The 20,246-nt window shown below is 51.3% G+C and overlaps 2 protein-coding genes across 3 annotated transcripts; both read right to left on the reverse strand.

Annotated features, from left to right (window-relative positions):
• Positions 1-1,255: 1,255 nt before the first annotated feature.
• ABCF3 (ATP binding cassette subfamily F member 3) lies at positions 1,256-8,251 on the reverse strand. Its single transcript, XM_041731752.1, has 21 exons — positions 8,094-8,251; positions 7,713-7,860; positions 7,495-7,574; positions 6,940-6,986; positions 6,647-6,744; positions 6,425-6,547; positions 5,996-6,262; positions 5,601-5,681; positions 5,451-5,510; positions 5,259-5,315; positions 5,127-5,149; positions 4,965-5,020; positions 4,647-4,847; positions 4,461-4,537; positions 3,357-3,401; positions 3,146-3,278; positions 2,523-2,611; positions 2,340-2,431; positions 2,021-2,153; positions 1,807-1,894; positions 1,256-1,716 (listed from the first exon to the last, which is right to left on the reverse strand). The coding sequence occupies exons 1-21, from the start codon at positions 8,164-8,166 to the stop codon at positions 1,558-1,560; spliced, it is 2,130 nt and encodes a 709-aa protein (XP_041587686.1). The 5' UTR covers positions 8,167-8,251; the 3' UTR covers positions 1,256-1,557.
• A 2,324-nt stretch (positions 8,252-10,575) lies between these two features.
• On the reverse strand, positions 10,576-19,757 carry AP2M1 (adaptor related protein complex 2 subunit mu 1). Of its 2 annotated transcripts, XM_041731753.1 has the most exons (12): positions 19,639-19,757; positions 17,495-17,611; positions 15,337-15,602; positions 14,507-14,589; positions 14,100-14,105; positions 13,761-13,896; positions 13,532-13,673; positions 12,922-13,041; positions 12,683-12,818; positions 12,483-12,580; positions 11,845-11,956; positions 10,576-11,193 (listed from the first exon to the last, which is right to left on the reverse strand). In XM_041731753.1, the coding sequence occupies exons 2-12, from the start codon at positions 17,566-17,568 to the stop codon at positions 11,059-11,061; spliced, it is 1,308 nt and encodes a 435-aa protein (XP_041587687.1). In that variant the 5' UTR covers positions 17,569-17,611; positions 19,639-19,757; the 3' UTR covers positions 10,576-11,058. The 2 variants fall into 2 exon arrangements, with proteins under 2 accessions (XP_041587687.1, XP_041587688.1); XM_041731754.1 differs by lacking the exon at positions 14,100-14,105.
• Positions 19,758-20,246: the final 489 nt, after the last annotated feature.

Genomic DNA, 20,246 nt, shown 5'->3' on the forward strand with positions numbered 1-20,246 from the left:
AGAAGGCTCTCACGGCTTTGATGGTGCCCATGGCCACAGACATGGCTGGAAGAACACCAACTCTGGACTTCTGGGGGTGGTGGTGGACAGGGTGGTTTGAGGCTGGCTGATTGGCGGCCCTTTGGCCAGCTTCCTGTGTCCATCAGCACCTGCTCTGTAGTAACCAGAGTCTTCCTTCTTTATTCTCTCTGGCAAAACAGGCTCTTTCCTTCAGCTACCTACACATTACAATAGCCTCAGGGACTAAGAATCCTAGGTTGAGCTTTGTGACTACAATTCTCCACATGAAGCCACCACGTTCCTTCTGTGGACTCTGGTTTCTCTGCTGTCTTTCAGGAACGCAAGGTTCCTTTTTAAAAAAAAAAAAAAAAAAAAAAAGATTTATTTATTTATGATAGAGAGAGAGAGAGAGAGAGAGAGGCAGAGACACAGGCAGAGGGAGAAGCAGGCTCCATGCCAGGAGCCCAATGTGGGACTCGATTCCGAGACTCCAGGATTGTCCCCTGGGCCAAAGGCAGGCGCCAAACCGCTGAGCCACCCAGGGATCCCCAGGAACGCACGGTTCCTATTTTGGTTTTCTAACAATTATATATAGCAGCTGAGTCCTTAAGAAACAATATTTACAAGTCACATGGCCTCTGTTAAATATCTCCTCTCCTCTCGGAGATCACTTAATTTGAAAACAAAGTGCTGTTTCTTCAAATTTGACCTTGTTCTCAATTCCCTACTTCCCAGGCCCTTCCTACATGATTCGAGGGAAAATAAACAACATGAAACCACCCAAACAAAATGGGGACAAAGATAGTTTCTTGGTTTTTCAACTCCATCTGAGGGTCTAGATCAGAGAAGCAGGGTGGGCCTACGTCAGAGACCACTAGACTAAGCAGCTGACAAACGGTATAGGAGGCCAGGTTATAGCATCAGTTCACTCCCACAAGCAATGGGACTGAGGCAGCAGATACCAAACCCCCCTTCAGCTGAGGCTGAGCCTAGGCTATAGGGAACAGCACCCCAGTGATGTACTATGCTGCCCTTCTTTCCACCAGCTCAGCCCACCCAAAGTCAGGCAGGTGACCTCTGAGCCTCAACAGCTTTAAGGACGTCTCCTTCCAGAGACGAGGCTGGTGCTGCCACGGCCCCATCCGTGTGATTGATGAAAGTGTTACAAAAACCCCAAACCACAGAGCCCACACTCCCTAACAGTGGGCAACCACTGCAGCCCTGCCAGAGAGCAGCAGAGATGAAGCCAGGGAGATGCAGGGGGAGATTTAATTTACACAGCAGCCACTTGGGGCCCAGTCAGAGCTGGGGCAGTGGGGGGGAATCTATAACCAGAGGGCACCCCCCCGACCCCTTCCCTTGAAGATCAGTCCTCACAGACACTTAGATGGGGCTCCCAGGGTTGTGCAGAGGATGCTCCAGTCAAAAGGAGATTTGGAAATAAGGCTGTCCCCAAAGTTGGGGGAAGTCCGTGGCCTGGAGATGGTTGCCCACATGGCGGCCCAGGGGTCTGAAAGACCAGTCCATGTCCTGGGCATAGTCCTCAGCCTGGTGGCCCTAGAGGAAGCCCTCACGGCGGAACTGTTCCTGGAGAAGGGCGCGGTACTGGTCAAACCCCCCCTCGACCCGGGTGACGCCGCCGCCTTCGCACACCCACAACTCCCGGCACACCAACCGGATGAAGCGCTCATCGTGGGACACCAAAATCACACCACCCTGAAAAGAGAGGAAACCAGGAATCACTCAGGGGGGCCCTCTGAGGTGCTGAGGCTTGGGGAGGACTGGGCAGCCTGAAGGCACACTGACCCTGAAATTGTTGAGAGCACGGCCCAGAGCCTCAATCGTCTCCATATCCAGGTGGTTTGTGGGTTCATCCAGAATGTAGAAGTTGGGGCTGGAAGGCAGTACCCAGGGAGGTAGGCAGTTATGGGGGTTGGGAGAAAATGAATTTCCCTGATATGAAGATAAGAGAAACATTTTCCACTAGGCAAGATGGATAGAGGAGAAAGCAAGAGCTCACCAGGGCATGGTCATCTGAGCAAAGGCTACTCGGCTCTTCTGGCCCCCAGACAAGCTGGCAACAGGGCGCACGGCCAGTTCTCCAGAGATGCCATACCGGCCCAGCTGGTGACGATACTCCTCCTCAGGCCGCCCTGGAAGAGGCCTCACCCCATCAAGTGGGTTCTTGACCTGACTCCCTCCCTACACTCCCCCCTCAGCCTTACCTCCAAATGCCCATGTCCTTATACCTAGACTCAGGGCTTGCTGCTTGCACCCCACCCCAAGAAAGGCCTAGCTGTAGGGGTCACCTCTTTTCTCGACTCAAATCCCTAAGGTACCAGGAAACTTGCGGGCCAGCAGCTCCACAGCACTGACATTCAGGTCCAGCTGCTCCACGTGGTGCTGGCTGAAGTAGCCAATCTTCAGATTCCTACAGGTGGAACAATGGTGGAAAGAGGGAATGGAGGGCAATGACTGTAAAGGAATGTAGCTACAGAGTAGTTGAGGACTGGGGGCTTTACCTGTGAGCATGTCTGATGCCCCGAACAGGTGCCAGGTCCCCCATAAGCAGCTTCAGCATGGTAGACTTCCCAGCCCCATTCTCCCCAACCTGTGAAAAGAACCATGAGAATCTTGAAGAGTGGATGTGTGTACAACACTGAAGCAAAGGAGAGAATTGGTTCCGACTAATGATTCCTTCAACAACTACAGAATATTAAAAACTATATAGAAAAATGGAACAACTAGTACAGATGTCAAGGGAACTGACACCTGAATACCTACTAAGTGCAAGAAACTTAATGCTCCCAATAACAGAGTGAGGTAGTGGTCCACTTAGTAACCGAGCCAGCAATCGGCAGTCAAGACCTGAAATCTGATCCTGAAGCCCATGATCTCTCTTCCATGTTCCGTGGTTTGAGAAAACTCAGAGCTGAGACTAACTAGTAAGATAAAGTCTTGCTCTAAGTATTCATTAAATACCACCAGCCAGGCTATCTCTGCAGAGAAGGATAGCAGAGTCCTTGGCCCAGGCCAACTCCTGCTCCTGCATACCATTTCCCTTTGAAGTCGTAGGATCTAGGCCAATCCACACCACGTGCTGGTGTGTGAGAGTGCTCACAGAACAGAGAAACAGAAACCATACCACACAAATGCGGGACTCAAGATCAGCAGAGACGGAGAGACGGCTGAAGATGACGTGCTTAGGGTCATAGTAGAAATCCACCTCATCTAGCTGCAGAATTGGCGGTGAGAATTTCTCAAACCCATCAGGGAACCTGTAGGAGGTGGTGGTGAGGAACATGGGAGCAGCCAGAAACACAAGCTCCCCACCAGTCTCTTGGCCCAGCACTCACTTCATCACCACCTCCATCTCCTTGTCCACAGGTTTCAGCTCTGGTCTGAGGAGAGAGGGGGCAGACCAGATTTACGACTTTAAAGAGTAACTTAATTTGTTCTTATTACACAAGTAATATATGTCCAGAGAAAACTTAGAAAAAGCTTGCACTCCCACCATCCAGACCACATTCTTATTTTAGACTCCTTTATTCCAATTCACTATATGCTGAAAAATAGGGTCATCCTTATTGTAGGTTTTTGGCCCACCTGTTAAAACACTGTGATAAATATTTCAATGTCACAAAAACCTAAGCCTTTGATTTTAGGCTCCCCTCCCTGCACACCCACTAACACCTCTAGAAAGGTTGCTTTAAGATTAAGCCCCCAATGTTCAACATCATTAGTCATTAAAGCAATGCAAATCAAAGCCACAGTGAAATATCATTCACGCCCACTAGGCTGGCTAAAATTAAAAAAAGACAGACAATAAGTGTTGGCAAGGATGTGGAGAAGTTGGAACCCTCGTACATCACTGGTAGAAATATAAAATGATATGGTTGCTTTAGAAAAGTCTGGCAGTTTCTCAAAAAGTTAAACATAGAATTATCTTGTAACCCAGCATTCCACTCTGAGGTATTCACTTCAGAGCACAGAAAACATATACGCACGCAGAAACTTGTACACAAGTGTCCACAGCACTGTCAAGAACATTTCCAATATCCTTCAACTTACGAAGCAATGGACAAATTGCTGTATGTCCTTACAATGAAATACTAAAAAGAAAGGAAGTACTGATATGTGCTACAACATGAAGGAACCTCAAAAACATTCTAAGTAAAATAAGCCAGGCACAAAACATCGTCATAGGATTCTGTTTATATGAAACGTCCAGGATAAGCAAATAGATTAGAGAAAGTAAACTAGTGATTGCCTAGGCCTGTGGGGAGCAATACTAATTTCCAACAATAGTATAAAATGCTCTGCTTTCCTGTTGGAGAGGAGACTAAAGCTAGTTTCTAGAAAAAGGGAGATCTATAATGAAAGGACAAGGGGTGCCCTGCAAAACAAGAGAAGAAATTAAGAGAACAGAAGTCACGGCCTGGTCAAGGGACCCTACTCACAGCTTCTCCAGCATCTTAAGTTTACTCTGCACTTGAGAGGCTCTGTTGGCATTGTAGCGAAACCGGTCAATGAAAACCTGTGGGTGGGTAAGTTTAGGCACTGGTCAGGTTTCCAACATTCCTGCAAACTCTAACACCCATGGGATGGGCCCCTCCTCCCCCGCCCCGCCCTGCCTGCCCCCATACCTGGATATGCTGGCGATACTGCTGCTGTGCCTCATATTCACGCTGCTGGTTGAGCAGCCGCTCCTGCTTGCTCTTGATGAAGGTCTCAAAGTCTCCCCGGTAGCCATCTAGCCGCTGGCTGTGCAGGTGGATGATGTCTGTGGCTATGGCATTCAGGAAGTTGCGGTCGTGGGAGACGACCAGGATTGTAGAGGGCCATGTCTGAGGGGTCACAGGATGGCAGGCCCAGTTTGAGATGGCAGTCATCTTCCAGCCCCCGCCCCAGTGTCTTAGAGGCAGACCTTCCCTAGACCTACTCTAGCATCTCTAGGCACTCACTTGCAGGTAGTTCTCCAGCCACAGGATGGCCCTTACATCCAGCATGTTTGTGGGTTCTGGAAAAGTGTGGGAGGATACATTTGGGATGAAGAGCTGTAGAACCTGACTGAATATTGCCATCCCTCCCCATCCCAAAGTCAAGGTGCCCCATTTCAAACTCACCATCTAACAGAAGAAGATCTGGCCTATAGAAAAGAAGAATGTAAGCCTTGAGGTCTTAGGTCAGCAGCTCGTGACCTCCCATGAGCCAAGGCCCATCCTCCACAGTATCCACAATAGGCCCAGGAGACTCACCTAGCAAACAGAGCCCGGGCCAGGGCCAGTCGCATCCTCCAACCACCTGAGAACTCTCTAAAAAACAAAACAAAACAAAACAAAAACAACAACAACAAAAAAACAGAGATCACATCAGGGATAGGTGTTCACCAGAATAGGTAGAGACAGAGCCAACAGTGTTCATGGCCAAGAATGGCAAGGGCCACTCACCGGGTGGGCTGCTGCTGCATTTTAGGGGTAAAGCCAAGCCCAGCAAGAATGACTGATGCCCTAGAAGTGAAGAGATTGAAGAACCTGGTTGAAACATGTAACAGAAGGGAAAGGTGAAATCTGAAAGAGGGAAGGGGAAATCTTAAATACCTGGCAGGTGCCTTGTCAGCCTCAATCTCCTCCAATTTGGCATATATTTCTGCCAACTGTGCAGCTTCTGAGCCCTCAGCCCTAAAGTGGGGATGGGAAAAAGATCACTCAGCCTGAATGGGGGCACTCTAGGTGGAATGCCCCATAGTCTACGCAGTTAGAAAGCAGATCACTGACTGCCTGTTGCCAGGACAGGAACAGACTACAGGAAGCACCTGTTCAAGTCAGTGAGGGCAGTGGGCACTGCGGAAGGAACAGGGCTTTATAGCTCCATGGTGCCAAGTTCTAAGCTCTGCTGCTAAAATGAGCGTGCAAGTTATGGATTGTGGCAGTACGACAGGTACTCTGTGAAGAAGAGCCATGGCTGCCAGTTGCTCCCCACCTGGAGCGCTTACCTGCCAGCAGCAATCTGGGCGCTGAGCTCCCGCTCCCTCTGCAGAAGGTCCTCTCTTACAGTGTCACTTTCTAGCACACTCTGCAGGGCAGGAGTGTCATCTCCAGCAACCTCCTGCTCCACGTGCAGCAGGGAAATGTGGGCTGGAACTCGCAGGCTCCGAGTGGCCAACATCTTCAGGAGTGTCGTCTTCCCCAGCCCATTTCGTCCCACCAGCCCATAGCGGCGGCCCCATGCCAGGTTCACATCTGCTCCAGCCAATAGTACCCTGCAGGGGTAGTAGGAACAAGACAAAGGGTGCTGCTCTAGAGACAGGTATATAGCAAATTTAACCACAAAAACCTAATGTTATTTTAACCCTGTTTCATCTGTCCAAATTCTTTTAATTGGAAAAAGAAAAGTGCACCCTCCCCCACTGCCACTCCCTCACCTATCACCAAAAGACACATCAAAGTTCTCGATTCGCACATCATATGATTTGTTCTTGCCAGATGATTCCAACCGACTCTCCTTTCTGCTGCCTGCCTGGCTGGCTGATGCCTCTTCCAAGACTCTTTCAAAGAGAGAAATGGATGGCTGTTAGCACTCCCAGCCACCCTTCCATTCCAACAGACTGCTCTATTCTCTTCTCAGCCCTTCTTGCTCAACTCACAGAGGAGTGCTGGTCTTAAGTGTGTCCTTCTCTGAGCGCTTCTCCTGCTTTGCCTTCAGTCGAGCCTCAGCCTTCTCTAGCTTCTTTGCATTCACTGTCTTAAAGGTCCAAACACAACCATTTCAGCCTAGGTTGTAGGCTCAGAAAGGAGCCCCAGAAAGAGCATCTTAAGTCACCCTGCTTTCAGGGAAAGACATAATCAGAAACCCCCCAGAAAGATCCTCCAGTATTTACAGTCAACCTCCACCCCTACCAGAGATACCCCCCCCTTTCTTCCTCCTCCTCCTCCTCACCGAGGACTGTTCTCTCTTTAGCAGTCCTGGAAGTTTGGTGCCACAGTCTGTAAGCGATAAGAAAAGCAGTCACCTTCTCCCTGAGGGAAGGGAAACTAACATTTTGAGTAACTAATATGAAGCAGGCACAGACACAGACATTTCAAGGAAAGCCTCACAATCCCAGAAATAGCTATCATCTGCCCCATACTTCAAAAATGAAAGTAAAAAACACCTCCCAGATTGAGAATACAGAGACTGGGGCTGATAAGCAACTCTTAGAAGCTCGTGCAGCTGATTAGAAAGTCACAAAATTGGGAAATAAACCTAAGTCGGTCCAGCTCCAAGGCCCATAAGCTTCCTACCTCACCTAATAGCTTGGAGAACTCTCCAGCCCTACTCCCTTTATTAGTGGCCTTCTTCGCCCTCAGTGAAAACGTCAACTAGCTACTACATCCTTCTTGTGAGGAAAAGGGGTACCAAGAGTCCTGGGTTCCAAGGGACAGCTGCCTGGGTGGGGGGTGGAGGCTGAGACAAAGGCGGAGAGCAGCTAGTTCAGTCTTCCCTCAGTCTCACCGTAGTTTTCTGTTATCTTTGACAACTGGATGGGGGCGTCTAGTAGCACCTGGCTGTTTCCCTGGGTCTGAGGCTCATCCCTTAAGGGCAGGAACAGAAAGTGCAGTTAGGAACTAAATAAAAAGCTCTGCGGCCACCAGATCTTCTTCCCTTACGTCTTGTCTCTTGACCGTCCACCTTCCCACCGCCCCCACGAGCCCCCCTACCCTGGCACGTACAGGCGCAAAGTGTTGTACATGCGCTGGCACACAGCCCGGATACCCGCGTCATCCTTGCTGTCCCCGGACACCTCCTGCAACAGTTCTCCCACCGCTTCCACCAGGTCATCCACAGACTCGAAATCCGCGCTGCCGCTGTGCAGGACGCCTGGGCCGGGCATGGCGGGTCAAGGAAGATACAGGGAAGGGCGGACATACAAGCGGTTTTAGTCCCCGAGCCACGCACGGCCCCGGTCCGGGCTCCAGACCTAACCGGCCCTCTGGACGAGAGGTCACGCAGAGGAGAGGCCTAGCAGCGGTCCCCGGCACCACCCTCCCTCAGTCTTTCTCCCAGTGGTTTCCATCTCGGCTTCGCCTGCGCACGGATCCGGTTCGGCTCACCCGTCACGTAGTCGAAGACCTGTCCGTCAATTTCGGGGAACTCGCTCCGCAGGATTTCAGCGCAAGTCGCCATGTTCCGGTCGGGCTCCCGTCCGCGCAGGCGCAGTTAGACCGCAGCCCAGACGCGCCCCCCGCGGGTCTCCCAAGAGCGCGCCTCTCCTTCCAAAGCGCATGCGTGGTGATGACGTAAGAAAGGCGCGGAGCGCCCGGAACCCGGTGGACAGGGTGGACGGGGCTGGGGGAACCGTGCGCAAGCGCCACTCGGAGCCTACGCTAGAGCTTCTCTGCGCTTGCGCAACGCTGTTTCCGCTGAAAAATTAGCCACATGTGCGGTTCTCGCTGCCTTCTGGGAGGCAGAGTTCCGAGAGGCGGCGGCGGCGGCCGCGGGGGCGGGGTGCACGGGAGCTCGCGGCTTATCAGGGCGCGATACACGGATGGTCCGGCGGGTGGGAACCTCCCAAGAGTCGGGCGGTTGATAATGCACACGGGTCTCGCTAGATCCTCTGCATTCCCTTAAGCGCGTCTGTCTCATCGCGCCCAGCTGGCCGGTTTTGGGGGCCACCGAGAGCTTTGCTGACTCATGCTCGTCTCTAAGCTGTCTCAAGTCCGCTGCGCAGTTCCGGCGGCCCACCGGTTTTGTTCTGGTCCCCGAGACCTGCGGACTGGGCTTGTATCCGTGTGGCCAGCCTCATCACCCGACAGTTCGGCAGTCCTAACATCGCCCAAGGGCACAAGCTCACTTAGCGCCAAAGGGCAAGAAAATGAGATCCGCCAGTGCAAATTCATTGGTATTTATTCCCTTCCTACTCACTCAAAACAGACTTCTCGCCACCAGTAAGCTCGGTAAGCGAGCGTATAGAGCTACTTTCTTTCACTAATTCCCTCTAGAATTTAGGAATTTCCCCCAAATGACGCTGCTTTACATCTAACGTGACATTTACATTTACCGTAACCTAGCTCTAAGATTTTCACCTAAGGTCTATTATCCTTTTGCCATTGAGAAGATTCAGTCCAACTATAAACTATTTAAAGTTTAAAAAGCTGAGGGGCCTAACTTGCTCAGTCCGAGAAGCATGCGACTCTTGATTTCAGGGTTGTGAGTTTGAGCCCCATAGTGGATGTAGAAATTAAATAAAACTTTAAAAAATAAAGCTTAAAAAGCTAAGCTACTAGTTTTAGCAACCACTTTATGGGCGATAGAAAGGAATTCTGATGGGGAAACTACAAATGATGGCTTCTTCAACAGCATTCCAAGAGCTGAAGGGTAGAACCTATGGTTTATAAGATTTAAAAAGTGAGAAGGGTGACTGGGTGGCTCAGCTCGTTAAGTGTTGGATTCTTGATTTCTGCTTAGGTCTTGATCTTAGGATCATGAGATTGAGTGTCACATGCTCCACGCTGGGCAAGGAGCCTGATTAAGAGTCTCTCCACTCACCCTCTGCTGCTTTCCTGCTCCCTTCCTCAAATAGATTAGATAGATAGATAGATAGATAGATAGATAGATAGATAGATAGATAGATAGATAGATAGATGATAGATAGATAAACAGATACCTAGACTAGATAGATTGCATTCACTGACCACAATGGACCTTCTTTAGATCCAGATGCAAGTTGTAAAAAATTCCACAGGACTCTTAAGTGTGCCATGAGTTGATAATTGTTAAAATTTAATGACAGGACCTAAAATTTAATCACTGGATCTTGATACTTCTGTTTATATTTGAAATTTTCTCTAACAGATTTTTTTAAGGTTTAAAACAGCTGGAGCCAAACAAGGGAAAGATGATGACAGCAAATTTGCTTTTATCTGCTCCAACACACAGCAGGGCATGGAATATTCCCTGTAAGGACAAGCTTATCACAAAATTCTTTGGACAGGGAAGTTATAGAAAGGAGAAATCCTTTTATCACCCACTCACCAATGTTTGGAAAGCTTGAGTAATAGGGAAGAGGACAGAACTGAGAGGTCAGTTTCTTAGGACAGTGGGAAAAAAAAAAATGTAAACCTTGCTCAATCTCTAAAAAATACCTGCTTAGGGACGTCTGGGTGGCTCAGCGGTTGAGCATCAGCCTTTGGCTCAGGGTCTGCCTATGCCTCTGCCTCTGTGTCTCTCATGAATAAATAAATAAAAATCTTTAAAAAAAAGAAAAAGGAAAAAAGAAAAAATACCTGCCTAAAACTGAAAGTGAATGAGGGAAAGAATCTCCACTCTCTGGGAACTGGAACCAGGTGGAGCTGCTTGCCCTTCAGATTGTGTTTTGCAGGGGGCGGGGAGGAGAGACAGGAGACTGGGGGTAACACCAATCAGGATAAAGGCTTGGATGACCTCAAGGGGCCTAACAGTTGAGACATGACAAGAGAAGAGCCTTAAGAGAGTTCAGAATATAAACTTCTACTCATAGCAGGCAGCATAACATCTGGGAAAAGCAATACCATCAGTTCCCCTCCCCATCAAGCTCCCGCACGAACACTTAGCAACTCCGTTCTACAGAGTTTATTGGGTTTATAACTGGACGAAGTCACACGTGTACAAAATGAAGCTCACACTATCCCAAAGCAGAATAGGGATTGAGGGCTGGGGATCCGTTACTGGCCTTTGGGGGAGCTCCGAGGTGAGGGGCAGCCAACCCTCCCACTCCAGAGATGTGGCCACAGGGGAGGGGAGGAGAGGGAGCCCACCTGGCTTTGGTCACAGAACACAGAGCCTGGCACTGGGCCAGGGCTGACAGATGGATGGTGGAGTAGGCGCCCCAGAAACCACCCTGCGCAGGGAGCCCAGGGAGCCCAGGGACTGTTCCACCAGTCCCGCTCACAACGTGATTGGTCCAGACCTAGACTCAGGGGCTGGTGCAAAGGGAAGGCAGCAAAGCAGGAGGGAGGAGACACTGAAGTGTGGTGGCCCAGGGCACCCAGACCTGTGGAAAAGGGCGGGTAGGGAGGCAGGCTGGCTGCTACTAGGCAGCTAGCAGCGGGTCTCATAAATGCCGCTGCGGCCAATGTAGTGCACGCATTTGATGACATCATGGTCGCTGTAGTTCAGCTTCGGTTCAAACACCTTCAAGTAGCGCACCTTGAGGCCAGAGGGTGCGAATGGCACCTGGATAAGGAACAGCTCCAGTTAGGAATGTGGTTTTCCTCTCACAGCTGCTCTCCTCTGGGAAGTTCTGTAGCCCTGCCCTACTTCATACTACAGGTATTTGAATGACTGGGGTCCTGAAAGAAGCTGGGGGAAGCTTAAGAAGGGTCTTCTTAAGAAGAAAGCATATCCAAGAGCAACTAATAATCATTTGGGTTTGAAGTCAGGCCCTGACTGTGATAACCTGAATCAGTTCCTTTAATCAGCAAGAGGCAGCAACCAAAGACCCACTGTAGAACACACTTATCCTGCTCAATATTATGGGCTTAAAAAAATAAGGTGGAGAAAATTATATGTCTAACACACATAAAGCAAAGTCAGCCCATTCTCCTGTCTACAGATAAACTTTGTGTCTTATTTACCATTCAGACAATCTAAATTTTTCCAAAAAATTGTTTTATAACAAGCTTTAGAAGTCAAAGATTTTTGTCAGTTGTGAATAGCAATTTCTAGTAAGAGGCCTGAAGAGGAAGGAATGGGTCTATGAATTAAAAGTCACTTCTCCCTTGTAGGTCTCATCTGCAGGCGGTAAGGGGCAGAAGCTGACCTGAACAATCCTAAGATCTTTCTTAGCACACCCTGCCATGGGTCTAGGCTCCTCTTTTGCCATACCTCAAAGTTCATGGAAATGGGGGGTCGAGCCCATTTCTTCTTGTCATTGGTGGGCAGAAGTTCAATCTCTGCGCTGATCTGCGATTCCTTCATGCCTGCCATGCGCTTGATCCTGGGAACAGAGGGGCAGTAAGCAGCAAGTGCCCCTGATAGTTTGGAGGAGTTTCAAGGTGGACAGTCCCTTTCTGGAGGGGTGAGGGTAAGGGAACTGAAGAGCTTGTGGGAGTGCTAGGCCAAAGAGTATGGTGAAGACCCTGATAACCACTTGCTATGGAACCTTGGGTCTGCTATTCCTTTAGCACTGTGGGCTAGTTTCAGCTTAGATACAAAGGTATGCTATCTCCTGCTATTTCACAGAAATATTACAAGAGCAAACTGGGGAAACACTGAAGCATTTTGATAAATGTATGCAGGCATCCAAGTGCAGGCATGTGCACACTCACACAGAGGTATAGGGGTGAAAGCAGAAGCAGAGGCTCCTGGAGAAGCAGAAAGGCACATCTACCACTGCAATACACACACACACACACACACACACACACACACACACACACACACTCTCAAGAGAATGAAGGTAAAACTTAAAAGAGGAAACACCAAGACATCTTGAGCCCTGCAGCCTCGTGAAGAAGACTCACTTCCATACGATGGCGTTCTCACTGGCCTTGTACTTGGCCTTCCCCTTCATGCAGATCACCTGTACCCCGCTTGTATTCAGTGGAGTTGGGATCCTCACCTAGAAGTGATATACCTGTTAGGGAGCTCTGTTAAGCCCTGATATCAGTTGCCTTTATAACTGGAGACAGTGCTTCCTCCTCCCCAAGTCCCTTGTTCTTACCTCAATCTTCTGAGCCAGTAAAGAGGGTTTGAAATTGGATTTGATGACCACCTTGACTTCCAGCTTGGTGCGTCCCACTTCTCGCACTAGTGGGATCACCCGGAAAGGAAGGATGATGTCCTTGGTGGTGCGATACCTTTAGGGGTGGGGAGCAAGGTTGGCACAGCAGAGCCTGTCCTCCTCCCTCTCCCCCGCTCTCTGCCAGCAGCACCCCCTGCCTCCTCACACCCCAGTGGCACCTCATTAGCTCAAACTCTCCATCTGGTGGGATGAAGCTGATGCTGCGTTCAGAGTCAAACTTGCTGAGTCGCACACACTGGTGGAAGGTGCAGTCATCGATGGCAATTGATTGCTTTCCACTGTGAGCAGGGGCAGAAGGTCTCCTCGTTGGTACGAAAGAGTTGGGCTAGGAAGCTATCCCATCCCCAAGCGTACATCCTGGGTGAGGCCTGCACTACACACTGTGGAAAGCTACCAGAATGCAGCTTTCTGCCTCAGGGTTCCCTGATGCTGACTTAGGGATAAGTGTGAGCTTTGTAAGCTCACCACCTCTGGAGAACTCTGCTGCTTGGGACCCAGAGGTTTCAGGCACACTGGGGAGAGGCCATCAGTATATATAAAACAGTCTCAGTCCTGGGGATCAAACAAAGGGCCTACTCTTTAAGATGAGAACAATCCTCTCATCTCTCTTAAGCACAGATGTCAAAAGCAACCAGCCAAGCACACCCTTGGAAAGTGGGAGTTTGCATTACTGCAGAAATGATAATCCTGAAGGAACCTGTGATTCACCAGGCCCCACAGAGCCCTCCAAGGTCCACCCTCTCCCACCAGCAACCCTGCCTCAGGCACCTCTTGCTTGTTTCATCAGCTGTGCCTTTGCCTTGCTTCTCAATGACAATCTTGTCATTCATCCCAAACTTGCATTCAGGCATGCCACTCAGGTAGCTCTTCATCACCACCCGGCCTGACACATGGGCACTCAGCACCTGCCCTGGGGATAGACATGGGAACATCTGAGTTAGGATGAGGATCCTGCCCTGGTCCTGCCCCTCCAGCTTCATCACGAGAGGGCTCTCACCCTGTGGGGACATGAGGAGGTTCACACTTTCCAGCACATCCAAAAAGAGCTCATTCCGGCGATACTTGATGCCCTCCCGCCGCCAGCCAATCTGCCCAGTCACCTGGCTGGTGATCTGGGATTGCTCTTCTTTTGTCTACACAGGGGGGACCGAGAAAAACACTAATGGCCTCATTGCTCTCCACCTTCAATGATCCCGTCTCTGTCCCTACTCCACTCTCACTCCCCCTCCCTTCTAGTCCCCATCCTGTAACTCATCTCTTTCATAAGCTCCATGAAGCAGGGCCCGAAGAAAACTGGATCCAAGCTGTAAAGGTAGAAGCTGAGGGAACAGCTTACCTGATGCTGGAGGCCAAAGGGCCAATGTGATGCCAACCGGAAGCAGTAGGGGGACACAGACGGGAAGAGGCAGGCAGAAGAGAAGGAGAGGGCAGCTATAAGGCCTGTATCCCAGAGGAAGGCCCACGCTCTCTCCCCAAGGAACACCAGGCCTCCAGGGCAGCCCACACCCTTCCTTCCCCCAGTATAGAAGGAAACTGTTTGAACCCTATTCCCAGTAACAGAGATGCTGAGTTGGCTGCTCCTAGGGTGGAGAGCCACATGCAGCAAAATTGGCTTGCAATCACAGTAGAGGGCTCAGGCCTGTGCTTCCTGGTAGAGGCAGGCTCTTGAGTGAGCTGAGACAAGGCTAGGGGGAGCTTGAGGAGGATGGGCCCAACCCTTGCTGTGGCTATACAACGGAGTACCTGGCTCTTGATACCCTGCTGAGTGATGAAGGTTTTCAGTGCTCCTGTCTCTGAATTCTGTGGATAGCCAAAGTCCAGGATCTCTGCAAAAGGAAGGGAACCATCAGCCCTGGAAAAAGCTGAAGGCTCCTTCAGTCCAATATCTCCTCTGGCCTGGACAAATCTGGCCAGCAGAGCTCTAGAAGAGTGTGGGATCATCTGCAGCAATGTCCTCTAGCTTTGTAGCATGTACTTTGGGATTTGTGCTTCATAAGACAACAATTAAAACATCAGATTTTTTTCACAGAGAAAATGAGCAGAAGAATCTTATGGCCAGTGGGTGAGAGCTCAAGAAGTGCTGAGTCCTTAGAAAACAAACAGACCCTGGGAAGGTAGAAAGACTGTTCTTTTCAATCATACCCTACAAAGGAACAAAGATAATGCAACCCCAGAAGCCGGTCATATCTCACCCTCCTTTAGGCTCTGAGGCAGAGCCTGTTGAGATAGAAAGCTGGAAGGACAGTGAACTAAGGCCCAAACTACAAAGGTAAGAAGGAAACATGCTTAACTGTAGGAGGTCCAGCTACCAAGCCCCAGATAGGTTCCTAGTCCCCTGAAAAATCTTTTGGTTCTCTGCCCCCTCTCCCCACCTCCACTCACTATTTCTGTGTTCTACTTCAGAGCTTCTTTTGGGGCTGAATTTAGACTGGCCTTTTCAGGGCTCAAAAGAGCAGATATTCAGGAAAGAAAGTTGAGAGGGCACTGGAGGGAACCTCACAAGTGCTCCTACCTCCAGGCTAGGCCCCATCAGGTTCCTCCCCACCCTAGGCCCACCGCCCTGCCAGCCTCACCATCCAGTAGCTCATATATGAGCACAAAATTGTTCTTGATGTTCTCCTCGCTGATCTTGCCAAAGTAGGCAGCCATTACGTCACACATCTTATAGAGGAATTCGAAGACCATGGCAGCATTGACATTCTGCTTGGTGACAGCTGCCAACCAGATGTTGGACCGCTTAACATGGAAGAAACTGGTGCGAGCGATGTTGGTGACGGGGCTGCGCACCTGCTGCCGGGCGTGGATAACATTGACCCGAAAGGCATCCACTGCATTCCTCCTGAGGGAAAAGAGTACACAGGGGCTGCTCAGCACCCAGGCAAACCCCACTCCATGGGGATCAACCACAGCTGCTAACAACTTTTCATCCCTTCACTGCTTAAGTCTGACATGTACTCTGAATCTGAAGCCAAAGCCTAAACTACTGGGGCAGTTCCCTTGTGGCTCCCAGCATGGGAATAGGACCAGAGCTGGGCTGGTGTCTGAAGGCCACCAGAGACAGGTAAGTCAGGTGGGAATGACAGGAGAACAGGTATAGTGTTAATAAAGTGAAGTCCATCACACTTAAGGAGGCATGTTCCTGATGCTGAGGCCTGGTCCCAATTTCCCAGCTGCCACCTCTCCAGCTTCTCAGTAAGCTCCAGGCCCAAATGAGAAAGACACCTTGCTTGTTCTTCAGTTCTCCCACTTGTGATCCCACCAGTAGGAGGTCTGGCTCTTCTAGAAGTGAGGCAAAGCCAGCGTAACTTCAGAGTAGGCTCTAATCTAATCTAAGGAAGAAGCACCAAGGGGCCATGGAGCTGGGCCATTTGTTCCCATCCAGGATCCAATTCGAGAACAAGTTCAGGGAATGAAAACAGACAAAGAAAACAATGATGGGGGGCAGGCCCCCCCCCCCACCTGTGCCTGGGCGGCAGCTTGACAGGCTGCTTACCTATTGCTACGGCAGCCAATGAGATGGGATGAGAGAAATGACGCCAGCAAGAAGAGGAGAGTGACAGCAACGAGAGAGAGGATTAGACACACAACATCCTGGGGTAGGCTGCACACACCATGAAGTGGAAGCAGACGAGCAAGAGGCAAGGGGTGGAAAGCATAGCAAGTCATGCAAGACAGTAGGTGCCCTGGCTTAAGCAGGTCCATCCAGGGCAGGGCAGGAGGGGGTGTGGATGGGTATAGCCAGCCAGGTTCAGGCAAGCCAGGCACTGCCACAACTCTAGTTCATGCCCTACCACCAGCCAATGGACAAACAGCCACAAAGGCCAGGCCAGCCCACTAGTCAGGGAGCTGGGAGCCAAGAAGCTATTGGGCTCTGCAGCAGGCCCATCCTATAACTGTTTAACCTAAGCTCCTGGAGGAAGGAAAACACGGCAGCATGAACCAGAGATGCCTAATCTCATTAGAGCTGCTGAGGCTAGGACATGTCCTCTCATTCAGGAAAGAATAGTGGCATGCAGTGTGGGGCAGAGTAAGAAGGCAGGCTGTGGCTCTTTGCTAAGGTCTGAGGGACCTCGAACAAGGAGCTATTCCGGGTCTACTCTGGTAGGCCAGGAAGGGCAGCATGGCCTCCCTGCCCTTCCTTCAGTGACCCGGAGAGTGCCCCAAGCTTGCTCACAACCTCTCTTCCAGGAGAGACCCAGAGGAACTGAAAACAGCTGAGTCAGCAGCCTGCCTCCTCCTGAGAAAGGGAGTAGGAGAGGATTTGGCAGCCTGGAGAAGCTTTCAAGAGAATTCAGTGAAGGCTCTCACCGTGAGAAGGGCTTTTGAGAGCAAGACTTAGATGGATTAGTACCACTAGCCTGTCCACTAACTTCACCCCCTGGAGAAAGATCTCCCTCCTCCTCAAGGGAGGAATTCATCTACCAGGGCAAAAGCACTCATTTCTAGCAACTAGGTCTGTCACTAAGGAAAGCAGAAGGCAGGAAGGACAAGAGTTCCTAAGACTGTGGGGGGCCACACCATTCCACAGGTCCCACCTATTGGCCAGTAACTGGCTGCCAGGCCAATACCACCAGACCTAATGGGAACCAGATTGTATTAGCTGAGCTTCTAAGATGCAGCGAGGGATGGGGGTGGCCAAAGTCCAGTCTCTAGTAGGAACGGACCTGGTCCTGCATGCTGGGGAGGAGGGATGAGAGGTGGGGACACAGCTGGCTCAGCCAGGGGACTCACCCGATGTCATCTCGGTAGACCCGGGAGATGAGCACCTCCCCCTTGTGATTATAGATGAATAAGCCTCCAATCATGGCGGCAGCTCAGTCTCCAAGGCCCATCGCTCTGAGAACAGACCTAGGACAGGCGGAGGCAGGGTAAGGGAAGGCCTCAGAACCTCTGCCAACATCCCCTGTGGGGCTGTGCAGGTCACTGGCTGGGCTTTTTTTCCTGACTCAACCCTCCAGTAAGTGACCCTGAAGCCCTCCCCAGTCATGCCCCTCCCCTTAGCCAGGCTCCAGTTCCTGTTTATCTCACACTGGAAAGGAGAAAGAAATGGAGAGGGACTTGGGCCCAGGATTCTAAGGCCATTTTGACCCTCCCTTTCCTGGGGCTGAGCCCAGAGTGTAGCCCCCTCCCCCTCTTTTCAGTGCTGAGCTCAGCACAGATCCTTTTTGGCCCCTTCCTGTGCAGACTCTCACTCAGACTCTAGCCGGTGAGTCACTGGGAAGGCCTGCCTGCGGCTGCAGGAATGGCGGTAGGAATTATTCCACTTGGTTCAGGCCTGGGGCCCCCAGGCACGGCTTTAGGAGCACCCGGTCTCTCAGGCTCCACTAACCCTTCGGAGAAGACAGCAGGGCCTGAACCTGTGGCTCTCTAATTCACAGAAGTCTAAACATTCCAGGAAAGGGTGTGCAGGGTGTGGGGAGGAGACAAGGGAGGCCTTAGGCCCTGACACAGACCCTGGAGTGTGGCTCCAACCAATCCCAGGCAGTCAGATAAGCAGGCAAAAGAGCAGAGGAGAAAGGGCCCAGCCTTGGCCGACTACACTTCAATGACCCAAGCTGCTTATTAGTTATTTTTAACCACCTCCCTTTCAAAAAGGGAGGATCCTTCTCAGTTCCCAAGTGCAGTAAAAATAAGGGGGTGGGAGTACAGGTTCATAAAACACAAAGATCAATCCAGCTGAAATTCTATGATTCCAGAACCATGACACAACTCATTTTTGGCCTGAGTACCTACAAGGAAAGGGCAGAGAATAGGTGTGCATTATCCAAATTATTTGGGTCAAATTATTTGCAAGGAGAAAAAGGGTTAATTTAATTCTAGATTTCCTGAATTAGCTCTGGTATTGATTTTACAGGGCAGAGGGAGTTTAGCAGACTTTTCTAAACTGGAAAATAAAGCCCTATTACTGAGGCCATCAGGGTCTCCCCAACTCAGTGAGAGGTCTCTCAAGGTGGTGGTGGACACATTCCACCCCTGAGTCCCAAAAAAGGCTGGGAAAGGAAATGAAAAATGGGAGGTAGAGCCCTGGGCAAAGAAGCAAGTTCACAGATATCAAGTGGTAGGGGCCGCAGGGCACCGAAGGAGCGGAGGTGGGGCCCAGGGCAGGAAGGGAATACTGAGCTAAGGGGAAGGACGGGCAGAGGGAGCCAGGCGGTCTAGTAAGGTGAACCTGCAGCAGCAAGAGGGCTGGGGCTGGGGGAACAGGGACATCTGGAGGAAGGAGTTTCCAGTGTGGCAAAGGTCAAGACTTTGAAACAGCAGGGAGGAGACTGACAAGTGGCGAATAGGGGAAAGCTGGGGCGGCGTTAACTTGCTTTAGGGTTCAAGTGTGGAGGCATAACGGGGTGGTGGGCTCTTCGTCGTGGGGGGCAAGACATCGCGGGGACAAACATGGCTCCAAGGGGCTGCGGGGGCTGTCACAGGTCTGAGGAAGAAGAGCCGAGGAGTGTCACTCAACTGGGGGGAGGGGGTGCGGCTGGTGGGAGGCCTGTCACAGCCCAGGGAGACGGCCCGAGGGGGTGTCACCGTCCTAGGAGATGGGGGAATTGTCCTTGCGCTGGGAGGAGGCGGCGCCAAGGCACCAGGGGGGCTGTCACGATCCCGAGGAAGGGGGCGCCGCGCGACATCCTGGCTCCGGGGGGACCCCAGGATGTCTCCCTGTCACGGAAGGCGCCGGACGGCCGGTGGAGGGCGCCGCTCCCTGCCCACCCTGCAACCGCGCCCCGGGCGCCCCCGCCCCGCCGTCAGCTCCAGATCAGAAGGCTGAGGCCCCTCGCGGCTGTGGGCAGCTTTTCGCGCAGCGCAGTGCAGGGAAGGGCAAAGCTGGGTAGCGGAGTACGCGTTCTCCCTTACGCTCCGCCGGATTCCGAGCTTACCTGGCGTCCGCGGCCGCCTGCTCGGCCCGCCCGGCCACTCTCCAGATCCCAAGATGTCCGCCCGCCCCCTGCTCGCCAGCCCGCTGCCTCGGCTTTCACCGCAGTGCCGTGGCCCCGCCCCGAACACAGTTGCGCGTGCGCGTCCGGCGACCGCGCCGACTACAAATCCCGTCAGGCCCTTCGGCCTTCTAGCTTACAATTTTAGCCTTTCTAGGTTTAGTAAGACTACAACTACCGACTACCTTCAGCGGGTTAGGCGTGCCTTGGGGAGGGATAGGCGTGGCCTTATCCGGCATGCATTACACGAAATACACATCCCATCATACGCCGCTCCACTCGCTTCATTTTCCCTACCGAGCATTCTGGGAATTGTAGTCTGCAATCCATCCTGTTCAGTGTCTAGGAGAGCTTCAGAGGATTAATGCCATTTGTTGAAACCCATCTGTTAAGCTTGAGATTGCTGTAGGCCTTTTCCGTCTCTGGAGTCCGAACACTGGCTGTGCTCATTTTACACACACACACACGACTTGGCAGAAGTGTTTGCACTAAATTTACTGCTTTCTAACACCAGCTCTGATTTTCCCAAGACTTTTCATCAAATATTTGTT

Source organism: Vulpes lagopus, chromosome 17 (genome assembly GCF_018345385.1).
Source record: "Vulpes lagopus strain Blue_001 chromosome 17, ASM1834538v1, whole genome shotgun sequence".
NCBI lineage: Eukaryota > Metazoa > Chordata > Mammalia > Carnivora > Canidae > Vulpes > Vulpes lagopus.